Raw genomic sequence first — 16,157 nt, forward strand, 5'->3', positions numbered from 1 at the left:
GACATGACATTCTTACTGTGATGGACTATATGCATGTTTTGTAACACAATTTTCACTAATTCTGCTTCTACATTTTCCTTTGCTGGTGTTTTTGATGATGCCTTGATGATCTCACTGTGCTACTGCTGAGCCGTTTTAACACTGTGATCCTAACTTTACACTATAAAATAACACTTTAAATGATGACAATGTAGACCACCATCGCTCGTGTAATTAATGACAACAATTTAGGCTATAATGCTCTAAAATAATTCACAACAGACTGTAGTTTATATCATTGTTGCTGAAAAAAAAGTGAAGACACACACTCCTGTCTATCGGTGGAGCAGGTTCAACATCAAAGAGAACCTGAAAGGGTCATCTCACATCTTCACGCTGGTGAACGGCTGAAAAGCCCAAATTCCTGTGGCTTCCTGACTGGAAACGTAACTAACTGGCATGGGATGTGCACGGCCCAGGATCGGAGGGCTCTGCAGGTGATTAAAACTGCTCAGAAGATCATTGGTACCCATCTCCTGAGCATCAGTGATATCGGTGAAGTGCCTGCACAAAGGATACCAAAAGACTAACCCACCCAGCCACAGCCTGTTCACCCTGCTGCAGTCTGGCAAGAGATACAGAAGTATCTGCTTTCACACCACCAGACCGCAGAGCAGCTTATTCCCTCAGGCTGTGAGACTCCTTAATTCATCCTCAGCACTGTACCCTGTAAAATAGTTCTATTTCTGTTATAATTTTTGTAATGTTCTCTATGTGTGAGTAGCATAAAGGGAAGTACTAACTTCATCTCATTATATAACCCTTTGTTGTAAAATGACCTGGGGTTGTTCAGTCCCAGTTGCACACAATAAGCTATTAGGACAAGTATCTATCTGTTATCCTTGTAGTAATTGTCATGTTTGTTTCAACAGCCTTGTATTATATGATATTATTATAGATATTATAATCTTGCTTTTTGCATATGGAAATATGAATTATGAAGTATGAATAATACCAGAGCTATTTTGCATAGTTTTCCATTTTTCAAAAGGGCTTTTTTTCTCATATTACTATTTGATTAACGAGTCTGTTTCTTTACAACATTCAGCACGTGGGAGGAGAACCCAGGTCTGTTTGCTATTTAGAAAGTGCAGCTGCTGTCCTGTATCTGTGGGTAAGCAAGTAGTATTCATTCATACGAAACTGAAATTCCTCCAATGTGAATAAATAAATTTAAACACTGTCTAAAAGGAAGCACAGATAGAAGGGGGAGGGATAAAATGAAGGGGAGGTAAAGAGGTCTCCTCCTGCTGCCCAATGGTTCTTTCCCCATGCCAATCGCTCTCTCTCTCTCTCTCTCTCTCTTTGGAAAATCAAAGCAGACACTGAAGCTACTACTGGTACTACTACAACAGACAGGGGGAAAAGTGAGAGGAAATAGAAGAGGAGAAGAGGAAATTGTGAATGGCATCGAGCAGAGATAAGATAAAAGAAGTGAAGCAGTTGGAAGAGTTACGTAGCAAAGTATCACAGAGAGAATTAGTTTACAGAAGCTGAGCAGAGCAGAGTAGGAGGGTTTTCTACCTTACATATGGATTGGAGTCAAAATGGTAAGTCAGGAACACAGTGTGTTTGTGTGTGTTTGTGTGCTGAAGGGTGTTGCTCTAAATTAAGTCTATAAGACCTTCCAGTGTTCAGAGATAAAGGTGTCAGCTTGCAGTACTGAGTTTGGGAAAAAAAAGTTGGATGTGTGATGATGAAGGCAGACAAGTAAATAGTCCCAGCACTCAAAGCGCTTTTTCACTTGGAAGTGGCTGAATCAGGCACCGACTGAGCAGGCTAGGCAAACAAGGGAACACTGAGCAAACAGGATGTTCTAACAAAACTTTTAAGAACTCACAGGACAGATGTCCTTATATATTTTTTGAATATGTTGTCATTATAATTATCTTTGGCTTCAAATAAAAGGGTTTACACAATGATAGCTCAACTTATATCAAGGACATTGGAGCAAAATAGCTTGCTTTCAGAGAGAAAAGCAACTTTCTTTCATGAGTTCATCTGGAGCACGGGATGCTGTTTGTGTTTAAATCTAAGCTCTAGATCTTTTAAACTGATGCATTGCCAGGTTTCCACTCTGTTCTACGATACAGTAGTGTTACTGTAGGTCAGAGCCAACTATTATGGTGCTTTCAGACCAAAAGCGAAGCGAGCGTTCGGGACGGTAAGTTAACATACAAAGTCAATGCAAAGACACGTAGAGCCGCGTTTTCCGAAGGGGGCGGTGCCAGTGACGCAGACAGGGAGACAGCTTCACACAACAACTCAGGTAAACCCTTGATAACGTTAAATTTATCTTTCACTGGAGGCTCAGCAATAGCAACACAGCTACATGTATTAGATGGTAACGAAACGGTTAGTGAGCTAGACTGAATAACAAGATTGGGTCCACACTTTATGAAAGTCAGACCGCAGTAAGTAACGTTACTGTAATGTTAGTGGATGGGTCTTCCTCTGTGTTGTTTGTTGCAGTAGCCTGTTGTATACTATGTGGGTCACGTTAGTTACAGCGACTGAGACAGTGGAGAAACTGTGTACCTGAGTATTGGTAAAACTACACTAAATCTATATTGAACGTTACAAAGCAAACTGCAGCAGGCCCAAGCTAATTAGCGTTAGCTAGCTGCCTTGCCTTGCATCACTATAGGCTAAGAAACAAACCGCTCCACATTTGCTTTGTAAAATTAGGTTACATCCTTTCTTGCTGGCTAAAATCACTTTAATACACACACTTTAATAATAGATAGATAGATAGTAATGTGGATCACATTAGCTGGTGAAGTAATGTGGAAAACGATACAACTACAACCGGATAGTGTTATCAACTGCTAAAATTAAATACAGTTAATGTTAAGCCAACTGACTCATTCATTTGAATACATGTTCTGTTTTATGTGTGAGGAGAGGTTTTTCACAGTTCATTTCAGTTCAGTGTGCTTTATTGACATTAATATTCCATTTAAACAATGTTGCAACAAAATGAAAATGATGATATTAAATTCAGTTTTGTTTATATAGCACCAAATCACAACAACAGTTATGTCAGAGTGCTTTTCATAAATGAGCAGATCTAGATTACATCTAGATCTGACATAACAAGATTAATCCAATCAAGACCATTCAACTTTTTCCCTAATAATTGTGTATGTATATATTACACTATGTAAAAAGCTTATTTCAGGTCATACTTGATGTTCAGTGTGTGTCAGGGATTTTGTTTTTGGTGACATCTTACTATTACTAACCCAAATTCAGTGCTGTTTCAAGCCACTTTGGATGGCACATTTCATCTCTCCATTGTCTCATTTGCCTTTTCTTAGCATGCAAATGTTTTAGAATGCAAACTTTCAGACAAATGCAAACACTCACTGGTTCACTGTTCAGTGGTTGACATGCAGTAAATAACTCTAAAATGAATATCCATTGTATACCAGAACAAACCTATTGGTGAAATGCATACCATCCTGTTTATTATAGATTGATTATATTTCCCATGCCTATTCCACTCAAATGAAGTAAGGGTGTTGGTTACACCGTTGTAGGAACTTGTGCTTTCAATCAAACCTTTTAGGACGCAGGTGTGTGGTAACACCAGATATTTAATATGACACTTGACATGAATTGTGGCATCCTGCTTATAACGTGCAAGAGGGCACTTTATCATCTGACAACACAAGCCTGACTTCATTAATCCTAATAGGAGAAGACTGGGATTCATTTTTTAATTGGGCCTTATGTTTGTATGTTTTAATTTTTTTAAATTAAAATCCATCAGAGTGTACAGAGGCACTTCGGCTGTGACCTGTACAGGGGTATGTGCCCCCCAGTAGGTTATCTGTACAACCAGGTGGGTACAATGTTACAAGTGAATAAATGTTGGCCAAAACTACAACATATATCTACAGTTGTTAAACCAGAATACTTTGGAATGAACTCCAACTTCCATCTCCAAATCTCAATTTTCGCAACGTTCTTCATGAAATAATCACATGGTTCCCTTGGAATTTGGGTGAGGACTTTCTATTACAGAAAAGATTAGACTGTAGACATTATTCATACATGTCTCAGACCTGTTACCAGAGTTATCAGGGCTAACAGACAGACTGTATTATTAAACTCACATTAAATAAACATGTGTGACTCTGCCAAAACAAGTATGATACACAGCATATTGGTTAGTTAAGTGCTCTAATTTGCTGGGTAGATAGCACATGTCATCAAGAGGTGGAAAGTGTACTAAAATATTGTACTTAAGTAAAAGTACTGTTACACCAATGGATTTTTACTTACTGCAAATAAAGTTACTGGTATAAAAATCTACTAAATTAAAAGGAAAAAGTAGCTAATTTAAAATTTACTCTGAGTAAACGTTACTTAGTTACTTTTTTAACCTCATAAATAACTTATATATACTGATTTAATATCTTATTAATAGGCCTTCTTATTATACTTATTTAATTAAATCGCAATCTTTTGCGATTTGATAAAGCACAAAGCCAGATTTGTTTGTTGTTGTTTTGACAGACACAAAGCAATGGTGCAAAACAATTTTTGAGACCTTTTGTGTTATCATGAGAAGTGTTGTGAATGTTTTTGCTTCATTATAAAACTGGAAGATTAGACTGTGGTGGGCCGCACTGGGCTGGGAAAATGGGATCACTGGACCTATATGAAGTCATATCCCTATTTAGGCTACAGGCGGTAAAATTAAATGGGACTTCATAGGCATAGCATAATTCATTTTTTATTAACGTAGGCCTAAGCAAAATTAACTATTTACATGCACCGATGTCTTTTTGGCTAATTTAAGCAAAGCCTCTTACCAAACTATGAAAACTTTTTACCCACTACCTGTGGTACAAACTACAGGGGAGCTTAGCTCCTCTTAATAAGACATGACATGCTATTTTTACAATTAGTTTCTAAGGCTACGTTCAGACTGCAGGCCTTAATTCTGATTTTTTTCCCAGATCTGATTTTTTTGTTTGACAGTTCACATTACAGTTTAAATGTGGCCCATATCAGACTCCAGTGTGAACTATCCACGGCCTGAAAGTGACCCGCAGGAGCAGAAGAATAACACGCAGAAGTGCAGAAGGAAACAGAGCGACAGAGGTTAGCTCCTGTTAGCTCCTACTTGCTAACCTCATTCCTCCCACTGGTCACATTTCTCCCGAATTATGACGTGTTCACAACTTTCTGTCCTTTTCATTATGGTTTCTCACGCTGTACAACGCAACTACCCCACAACTCACTCCCTCTCTCTCCCTCCCCCCGATGTCATCAGATTTCATCTGTTCTCTCTGCTCCAAGCCACAGAGGAAAGGTTACCGCTGTTTACCATTTGCATACATTCAAAACTGCTCATTTACAAGGGAGCCATAAACAAAGGCCACACAGACTGTGTAATAGCCTGGTCATCCCTACTGTTTAAGAGACTTGTTCAAAATCTATTTCCACTTCCTGTAATTTAAACGTAGTAAGGTAAACTCAAATGCATTGTCTGCTGCCTTGTAGGGGAAACAAGTTGGTTGGATGATCTCGGCTTTTCAGTGACTAAAACCTGCTTGGTGTCAAATATCAACACCTGAGCATTGATGTCCATTAATGTGTGCAACACAAATAATGTTCTCTCTAATGAATCACATTGCAGATCTCTAGAAAGAGTCTCAAATTTTAAGCTGCCCCACTTTAATTATTGAAAGTGGGGTCCATGGCCTATCTCCTGCATGGACACTGAAAACAGTGTTCCATTTACTTTTTTATTTTATTTAACCTTAATTTCAACAGAAAGCTCTCATTGAGATACAGTCACTTTTACATCGTAGTCCGGTACAGTAGTATAGTAAAACAACAATTTTTCAGCCTTAAGTTGAAATACAATACACCACGTAATACAAAAGTTAAACTAAGGTGCAATACGAATTAACGACAACATGACAATATTGTACTCATTTGGCATCCAATTGTCCAATCCATTTATACAAAAAGAAATTATTAAATAAATTATATGAACCAGCCTGGAGAAGTACAACTCCAGCTTAACCGTCTTGTGCTATCAGATTAGCTTTGCTAACTAGACCAGCATTAATTATACTGTATGTGGTATCTTAACCACTTTGATATGTACTGTATATAAAATGTATTAAACAACCACTAGTTTCCGGCCAAAGGATCGAGTTGGGTCTACCTAGGGTCTACGTGCGTAGCTATGTCGGTGTGTCCATCATTCTGCAATTACACCCCCAAAAGCTAGTCAGCAGTAACGCTACAGCGTCCACTGTGTTAACTTTTGCCGGCCGAGCAGGCTAACTTCCGGTTTAGCGCTCTGCTAACGTGAATGGGGGTAAAGTTGTATATGTGCGGCGTGGTATAGCCTTTTGAAATGTTACCAACCGAATGGATCACATTCTGATAGTAAAATGAGTTGGGTTGCGACGGTCAAATCGATTGGTCCACCGTGTTACAGCCGCCGTTTTAGCTGCTAGTAAAATTTACTACAAAGCACGGGGCAATTCCGGTTGGCTCGGAGGCATTGCGAGGCTTCCCAGCCGGTCCGTGTTGACTCAACGTGTAGTTACATTTTTGAGGAGGTGCGCGTCAGGCGATGGCGTAGCCTCTGCGTAGCCCCGTAGCCTACACCGTCGATTTGACACAGAAGGATAAATTACACTTCACTGCTACTTGTTGCTAAAAGCTGCTGCCGGACGAGGATAACAGAAAGTTGTTTGCAGAGACAGTTTTCTGTGATTAGATGGAGGGTACAATAAAGAAAAGAAAATTTGTGTTTCTGAATTGGCGTTATGTGGAAGACTTCTGCCATGTAGTATAATTTGAGACTATAGAGTAGTTAATTAGTCACAATTGAAAATGTGCAGATAACAACTTGTCCTTTACAAGTACTCATCATGTACAAAGTAGCTCTCATGACGATGTTTAGTCACAAGATCTCTGGATGTCAAGGCACAGCTCATGTTTTTAGAGCCCTCTTTTGATGGTTGACCTCCATGTTCAGTCTAAATATGCTGCTGTGGAAACACGTGTTCAGCCTATTGTGTGGCAGCATTACACAGACGTCAGCAGCTTCTCTGCTCAGGGCCTCCATAGGGCTAAAGCCCCTCTATTATAGTTCTTTGTGCTGGGTCGGCACTTACATTCATAGCATCCACATCGCAGAGTTACAGGCAGTTAGTTTAGGGGTCCGTCTGTTTGTATCCGTGTTTTGGTTCCAATTAGGAATGCACAATTTCAGGAAAATATCCTATTGACACAAAGATATTTGTTTGTATCAAGCATAATTACACATTTATCTAATTTCTACATGAAATCCAACATAAAATGATGCAGTTGCTAGTTGCAGATGTCCTCCCAGGGTTCTTTTCTGCAAACAAGTTAATCACAGAAAACTCAATTTTTAGTACATTTGGCTAGCTTTCTTTCGAAAACTGACCAGTTTAGCCCATATTTATTATGATATTTATTTAGTAACATTTAAAAGTGACCTTATGCTTATGGCATTAAAAACTACATGTCAGACTAAAATCGTATTGATGCTGTTCACAGCTCTGCACTTCAGCTGTCACAGACTGACAAGACAGGGTGCCTCTTGGCCCTGAAACATAAAGTAATAAGCATGAAAACAGGAGATTTCAAACATTCTTTCCAGCAGCTGTCTGTCATTCATCTTGACAACTAAAGCCAAATTCATAGTCTCCGTGTCTGCGGGGATCAACGTCTTCATCTGCCAATGTCATGACCCCTATGTGGACGTCCGCACCCAGCCCAAAATTTGTGACACACGGACTGCACAAACGATCAATAGAAAGACAGAGAAAAAAAAAGTTATATCTTCAGAAAACCTTTAGAGGACACCCCAACGGTTCAGTACTGGCCTGGACAGAGTAGAATTCAGTGGAGTTGACCTTTCCCTATGTTGTCCCTATGTACGCTGTTACTAATATTTTGACCCACAATAGGAAGTAGGAAGGCAGTTTAGAGAATATGAGGAAGACAGCAGGGGTTACATGTCATTCCACACCAACAGACATTCACAGCATATGCCAAGGTCGCAAACAGGAAGTTCTTTACTGTCACTGTATGGACAGTTACATGCAAGTGGCTTAGCTAAAGAAAAAGCCATTTGCTGTGTTCAGTAGTGGTAGAAAAATCTTCTTCTGAGTGTGACCTTGGTTAGTTGTACACTAGTTGGTATTACACTGACCGACACTATACAAGTTACTGTATAAAGCCATTTTTTTATACTGAATGTGAGATGTGAAGATCTGAGAGTCTGTCAGGTTTTTTCTATTTTTTTACAATTTTTTTTATTTCTTTATAGCTTTACTGTTCACCACAGTATATTATATTACGTATATTAGTTGGGAGGTAGATGGAAACTTGACAATATCACTAAAATAGTCAAATTTAGTTAAATTAGTTAAACCAGTCAACAAAGAACACGTTGCTTCTCTCTTTCCTCCTATCAGAGGTGCCTCTCCTAAAGTTACTGTGTCGTTGTACATCAGTTATTAACTCTTACCTAGAGAAGCCTATACTGTATATGCACCTGTTAAGGTGTCTATTTTGACTGCAGTACAGCCAGACAAAATGAACTGTGATCTCCTATATGCATACAGAAATATTATAATGATTGAATATTGAATATTAGAAATATATTTAAGTAAGCTAAGTTTGCTTTAAAGGTTCAGTGTGTAAGATTTAGTGGCATCTAGTGGTGAGGGTTGTGAATTGCCACCATCTGTCCAGTCTACCACTGCCCCCTACCCTTTCAAAGAGAGAAGGACAGCTACGGTGGCTGACACAGCACAGAAGGTGTCTCTTCTGAGACAGCAGAGAGTGGCCAGTCAAGAAATGAGGTTTCTTTAGGTAGATATATTAAGAAATTACATTTACTTAATTATTCAGTAAAACCATATGTTATTGTGACTTGGCCACTGACAGAGAACATGGAAAATGTGAGCCAAGAGTGTGAAACACTGTCACTGTTTCTGCACCACAGTCCATTATAAACCACATTAAACAAAGTTTATACAAACATTGACAAGGGAAATACATTCATTCTCTCTGTGATTATGGACCATTGCCAAAACTGCCCGCCAGCAGTAATATCTGGCCTGCTGCCAGATTATGGTGCTTTGATAGCGGCAAAAAATATAAATAAATAAATAGTATGATAGCGGTACTAAAATAGATATATACATAATCACTTCCTAATTAGTGGTTTTGCCTACAAAATAAAAGTGCGAGAAGCTTTTTTTACTGCAATGCTGTGTTTGGAGTTGAACTGAGCTTTTACTTTGAAACATTCCGAACAACATTAAAAGAGTCTGTAGCTGCTTGACACGCCTCTGAAAGAGCTGTCAGAAAACGTGATTCCCCTAAATGTACTCTGCCTGGAGATACTGGAGAATTGCGAAAGCGTCCATAGGTTGATGGATGCGGATCAAACAGCGAACAAAAACAGTGCAGCACATGCCGTGATCTGAGGAACATTCGCTGCAGAATCCATTTATGGAGTAGAGAAAAAAAAATTGGCTTGAGGTGGGATCAAGCACTCAACCATAGGGTTGTAAGTCCTACACTTAACTGAGTTACACCAACTGAGCTAACCAAACAACATACTGATACAAGTCAGTATTTTGGCTTATATTCTCATGCACCATCTAATGGTTGAAAATATTGCTCCGATGCAAAACTTATTTGCAGACCCCTGCAGTATATTATTTCTACTTTTCTTCTTCTAATGTACGAAAAGGCCCTAAAGGGTGTGAGACAGTATAAAGTTATGACATTTCAGGTCTGGACCATACCCTGTAATATTATTTACAGAGACACGTAAAAAAACACAGAAACTCGTTAGTTGTATAATGGAGTGTCCAGGGAAATACTGTACATAACTGTAACATTTAGCAGACACTTGTGGTCTTCAAACAATGCTAATTATTTTGAATTAGCATGAACTAGTACCAGTGGCGTCCAAACTTTTTCTGCCATGCCAAAACTATCTTTGGCCTCAACATGTTGTAAATCACACATTACATTGTTCCAGTCATTTAAGTGAAGCATCACATCTCATTCTAACCTAATATATAGTCTTTGTTGGCTGCAAAGGTATAAAGGCATTGTCCTGTAAAGTCTCTGCTGCTATTTGAGTGAAACTTCATCCGTCATGTTCATAAACTAAGACAACAATGAACTATTTTAGATATCACAGCATTGTGTGTTTCTTGCATAAATTAATTGATGCCAAAGCCACTCGCCACACAAAGGCCTACACTGTATTACTCGTAAGTTGTGTTCAAGCAGCGCAACTTATATAATGGCTAAATTTGATTCTCTGTAAATCATGGATGATCAACAATAAAATATTTCCCAGAATACTAAAGTCCCTATGGAAATATCACAGGACTGTTAAAGAAATACTAATTGTGATACTATACACATTATGTCCTTATCCTTAATATTACAACAATACCATAAAGACAGTAGAAGTGATAGAAATTAGAGTTTTTATAGAAATATTGATGAGATACAGGATGGATACTTCATATTTTCCCCCTATGGAATATTATAGAGATCCTACATAGACTAAAAACATCATAGTAGTCACACTAGACACATTCAAGTCCATAAACAAAAATGATATCATTATTCACCACAGAAATATTTCAAAACTTTCAAAATATTAATGCCTCAGAAACACTTTATTCCCTACAGAAATATCAAGCAGACAAACTATAGATATCAATCAATATAAAACTATCCTAGGATTGAAACAAGAAATGGCCTGAATTTAAAACAGAAAGCCTTCAACAAAAGAGCTGGCCAAGAGGCTTGTGTCTGGGCAGAGGCAGGTTTATAAACTGTGTGATTGGGACCCGGGTATTCTAACTTTGGACAGGTTTGGACAGACATGAACATATGCTCCTCAATACAGCTCCTCAATCAAACAGGATTTTAAATACGCCTAGTAAAAAAAAATTGAAAATCAATATGTGGCGGTCAGCGTAATAATCCAAATTATAGGCTAATTCTGGGAAATACTGCTTTCATACATTTCATACAAAGCATACAGACCTATAGACCTAACGTTTCTTAATGCCACCGGCTGAAATAAAAAATAACAGCTGTGGAAAGAACGCCTCTCTCCCTCATTCTCCTTTCTTCCTTTAGTTTTCAGCGGACATGAACAACAAAGTCCGGTGCCGCTGAGCTGCCGCACAGTCGTGGATTCACGTCAAGGATGGTGCGTTCAATAACAAGTAACTAGTGTTTTAGAAAAATTTGTTACACTACTAGTTACTGAGAAAAGTAATATTATTAGAGCAACACGTTACTGAGTGATGCGTTACTGCCCAACACTGATCTTGAAGCAGCAACCAGGATCAGATATACCTTGCTTTGTGAGCCTTTTTAGGATCAAACTGCCCTCTCTATCCTCATATAAAATTTCTGACATCAGTTAGTATAGTTCATTCATACATTTGGACTTTTGGTCAGACAAAACCAGTCCCTATTAGGGCTCTTTTTGATATGTTGTCTGTGAAGGTTCATCCAGGTCATAGTTATCCTGGGGAGATTAAATCAAGAGCAACTGGACTTGGTTAAAGATACTTGAAGATGTTTCATTTCTCATCCAAGAGATTTATTCAGTTCTCTGGATTCTGATATACTAAATACTAAATGATTAATTGATCATGCTACAGTCCTAAATCTAATAATACTTCAATTGAGCTAGTCCACATTATGGATTGCAACTAATGATTATTTTCATTATGAAGGTTTTATTTCTTAAATAATTTAATTACTCTATAAAATGTCAGTCAGTCAGTTGTATAAACAGGATGCTATTTACAAGGATTTGAAAAAGACAAGCAGCAAATCCTATTTGAGAAGCTGGGACCAACAATTGGGATTTTTGCTTGGTAAATTACTTGAACAACTTGAACAACAGTTTCATGATCAATCAACTAATCAATTAATCCGCTTATAATTTTAGGTCTACCTGGAACAACATGACCTGCCGAATACTGTCCTAAACTGCAGTGGTTAGTGCGATCCACCAATATTAAAATGTGACATTAAACATCAGGAGAAAGAGAAAAAGGGTGATGCTACCAAACATGATGTATGCCTGAACAGATGTGACCTGGTGACAGTGAGGTTTTGTGGTTTGCATCTTTGGGCCACTTATATGCCCCTGGGATGTCCTAAAGAAATATATTTTGTTGTCTTTTTTTTCAATTAATGGAATGAATAGATTGTTTAGTCTATAAAAAAACAGGACAAAATATTCCCTAAGCTTTTTCTCAGATTGCAAAGTAACATCTTCAGACATTGGGTTTCGCCCAACCAACAGCCCAAAAGATGCTTAATTTACAATGGGACAAAATCTGAGACTATTTCATTTGAGAGGCTGGAACCGTGGCTGGATTAGTTTGGTGATGACTGACATAATTAATTAATCTGAATTAATCAGAAAAATATTGAAATAGTGGCCGAATCTCTTAAATGTGTAGTCCAAACCTAGTCCAAGTCTATATGACTGATCTTTGTTGTCTCTCTCTTTTTCAGGTGCCATGTGTTCCTATGAAATACTGACCTAACAGGAACCAAGAGGAAGAGAGGAAGTGGAAAAGAAGGGTAAAACTAACCAGGAGTTCTCAGGAGAGAAGGACGAAAGAGCATGTTGAATTTCTTAAGCTAAAGGAGGGACAATGAGACTTACCTGTAGATGCTTGCAATCTGATCAATATGAGGGAGTGTAGATTTTGCTACACACAGAGGAAGATCTGTAATGGAGCGTCCAGACTGCTGAAATACCTGTCAAAAGCCTGGTGGACTTGACATCAAAAAGTGAAACCTGGTAGGGCAGGGGGAGGAGGGAAAAAGGATATGTTTGAGGCAAAACAGACAATAGACGATAAAGCAAAGGAGATGATAAGGAAGGCAATTAAATGAAAGGAGTCCTAGAAACAGGAGGATAGATTTGAGAGTCAATTGAGAAGTAAAGCTTAAGAGTTAAAGGAGGCAGAGATAAAAATAAACACTACTATCAGAAAAAGAAGAGAAAGGTAAGACAAAGGAAGAGACTGACCCAAGAGAGTAGAAGTCTAGATTGTTCCACAGGATACGTGTCAGTGTTTAGAGATCTGCCGAAAGAAGCTGTAGTCGTGATGTTCATAAACTTCCGTCGTATTCGCAAGTGCCAGTGTGTGCAGCTGCTGACCACAGGCCTGGTGCTGTGTGTGGTGATGGTCTGCTGGGAGGAGCTGGACCACCACGTGGTCAGCCACATGAAATCGTACACGTACCGCTACCTGGTCAACAGCTACACGTTTCTCAATTCCTCATTCGCCATGACCAACAACCATCACCACAGAAAGGATGGTGGGTTAGTGAACTATCCATACCTGATCAACCATCCAGGAAAATGTGGCGGTGAAGATGGGAAAAGCTGGGACGATGTCCTCCTGCTTCTGTTTGTGAAGTCATCGCCAGAGAACTTTGAGCGACGCCAGGCCATCAGGGATACATGGGGGAACCAGAGTTTCGTGTGGTCAGAACTGGGGGCGAGTGTGAGGATGGTGTTTGCACTCGGCGTGCACCCAGATGATGAGCGGAGATCAAGGGTGCAGAGCAAGCTGCTGCAAGAGGACCAGGCCTACGGAGACCTGATCCAACAGAACTTTTTCGACACCTTCCACAACTTGACTACCAAACTGATTCTGCAGTTCCACTGGGGCCACAAGTACTGCCCTCAGGCACGCTTCCTCATGTCCGCGGATGATGACATCTTCGTCCACATGCCCAATTTGGTGAAATACCTGCGGCAGCTCCTGAGTGGACAATCACGGGGCAAAGGCCTGTGGGTGGGTCATGTACACAGAGGATCCCCACCGATTCGCCGTAAACAAAGCAAATACCACGTTCCATATGATCTGTACCCGTGGCCTTCTTACCCAGATTACACTTCTGGAGCGGGTTATGTGGTTTCAGGTGATGTGGTCGCTAAGATCTACCATGCTACTCTGGTGCTGAACTCCTCCATGTACATCGACGATGTCTTCATGGGAATTTGTGCCAAGGCCATGGGCGTCTCTCCCCAGGAGCATGTGTACTTTTCAGGGGAGGGCAAGGCTCCCTACCACCCCTGCATCTATGATTACATGATCACATCGCACGGCCACTCCACAGATGTGCGCTCACTATGGCAGGCAGCAATAAACCCTACAGTGCACAGCAACTCCAGAGGATTCATGGGTAATTTGTACTGCACAACAGTGAGAGTGATGTTGCTGTGTCTGCCATATTACCAGAACACATACTCGTGTATGGCTGCGTTTACATAAATGGTCTTGAGGTGATGCATGCTGCTCCATGCTAAATGTACCACACAAACAAATGACATTTCCTCCTAGTCTGCCATTTTCTTCCTTTCATGTTATGTGTTTGTTTGCTGGTTATACTATGTATTTGCTATATTGTAATAAATATCAAAGCTGTTGAAATGCTCTCAGTTTTTCACCATCAGCAGGATCTGTTTTCACTTTGTCTATAGAGAGTTCAGTTTTTTAAAGTATGAGGTATTTATTAATAGTCAGTGTATTACCTGCACACGATGGTAGTTGGCATTTCCCCAATTTGAGGAACCAGAGAGTTGTACTGGCACAGAAGCAAATCTACGAATTGCTGTAGACAGGACAGCAGCAAAAGAATTTTAGCCTGCAGAAACGTAAAACTTCCCTATTCCTTTGCATAAGCGGAACGTGGACAGTTACACCACCGGCAACTCAGACAAAACTGAAGTTATGGTACTACCATAAGGAATCTCAGAGTTATCTTTGATCAGGATATGTCAGCATAATTCCCACATAAAACAAACTTCAACGACCGCTGTTTTTCATATATGTAACATTGCAAAAATCAGGCACATCAATTCCTTATTATCAGGCTATCTGGATAAATACTATACTGACAAGAACTAGGAAAAGAGATTACATTTCTCCTGTTTTAGCTTCTCTGTACTGGTTCCCTGTAAAATCCAGACTAGAATTTAAAATCCTGCTACTCACTTCCATCATATCTTACTACCCCACCAGAGCACTGCACTCCCAGAATGCAGGGTTACTTGTGGTTCCTAGAGTCTCCAAAAGTAGACTAGGAGCCAGAGCGTTCAGCTATCAAGCTCCTCTCCTGTGGAACCAGGTTCCAGTTTGGGTTCAGGAGGCAGACACCATCTCCACATTTAAGAGTAGGCTTAAGACTTTATTCTTGATAAAACGTAAAGTTGGGGTTGGCTCACACTGCAAAAACTGAGCTCTCAAAAACAAGAAAAAAGAATTAAAATGGGGGAAATATTACTTAAAATAAGAAAAATGATCTGCCAACAGAACAAGATTATTTCACTTGCTACTTAAGACCAAAGAAACTTGAAACAAGTGAAATTCTCTAACATAAAATCCGCCTGGTAAGAAGAAATATCTTGTCTGACAAATATATTTTGCCTTCAATTAAGATAATTAATCTTATTAAGATTTTAGTTTTTGCAGTGAGGTGAGTCCTGAACCAGACCATGGGAGCAAAGATTCTTTTGACACTAAGCCAAGGAGTTTCAGAGCTATTTTAAAAACTTAAACTTCAGTGCCATGATGACGTCACTGTCGGTTTTTTGTGCCTTAGTAGTGGGTGGAATTTGCAACCTACCTGCCAGTTTTTATGTTTCTAAGTTTTTTAGCAGAGAAAAAATAAGAAATGTTCATGGGGTCCAAGTACAAAAGGAAAACTTGGACTTACTATGACCTCAATGAGCAATTCATAGTTTTCACGTGATGTCACGTTCCAAAGAAAACACTCCCTTGGAGGACAAAAAAGACTTTCTGCTGCCCGCCAACCAGGAAGCAAGTGATACACTTACTTTGAGTTTGTTACTTCTGCGTTGCCAAAATGCGGGATAGTCGACGAGGAGACAAGCCTGAGCTGTGTTAGGTGAGGGATTCCCTAGTAATCATAAAGTTACCACAGTCGAGCCCTTGCAGGGCGGTTTTTAATGGCGGAAATATGGTGCTGTATATGGATTGCAAGTGCCCAACACTTGC

At 39.5% G+C, this 16,157-nt stretch overlaps 2 protein-coding genes across 9 annotated transcripts in view; one reads left to right on the top strand and one right to left on the bottom strand.

Moving 5' to 3' along the window:
* Positions 1–16,157, bottom strand: part of mcf2l2 (MCF.2 cell line derived transforming sequence-like 2) — a 129,097-nt gene that overhangs the window by 56,266 nt on the left and 56,674 nt on the right. The window lies entirely within an intron of this gene.
* On the top strand, positions 1,353–15,149 carry LOC119901256 (lactosylceramide 1,3-N-acetyl-beta-D-glucosaminyltransferase A-like). The gene is made up of 2 exons (XM_038716847.1): positions 1,353–1,589; positions 12,634–15,149. The coding sequence occupies exon 2, from the start codon at positions 13,236–13,238 to the stop codon at positions 14,409–14,411; it is 1,176 nt and encodes a 391-aa protein (XP_038572775.1). The 5' UTR covers positions 1,353–1,589; positions 12,634–13,235; the 3' UTR covers positions 14,412–15,149.

This window comes from Micropterus salmoides, unplaced genomic scaffold (assembly GCF_014851395.1).
Source record: "Micropterus salmoides isolate LMB-PRFRI ecotype aquatic unplaced genomic scaffold, ASM1485139v1 Ms_hic_scaffold_13, whole genome shotgun sequence".
Lineage (NCBI taxonomy): Eukaryota > Metazoa > Chordata > Actinopteri > Centrarchiformes > Centrarchidae > Micropterus > Micropterus salmoides.

Excerpts from the sequence above, each read along its gene's own strand:
- LOC119901256 (XM_038716847.1), top strand. The coding sequence starts at position 13,236 with ATGTTCATAAACTTCCGTCGTATTCGCAAGTGCCAGTGTGTGCAGCTG.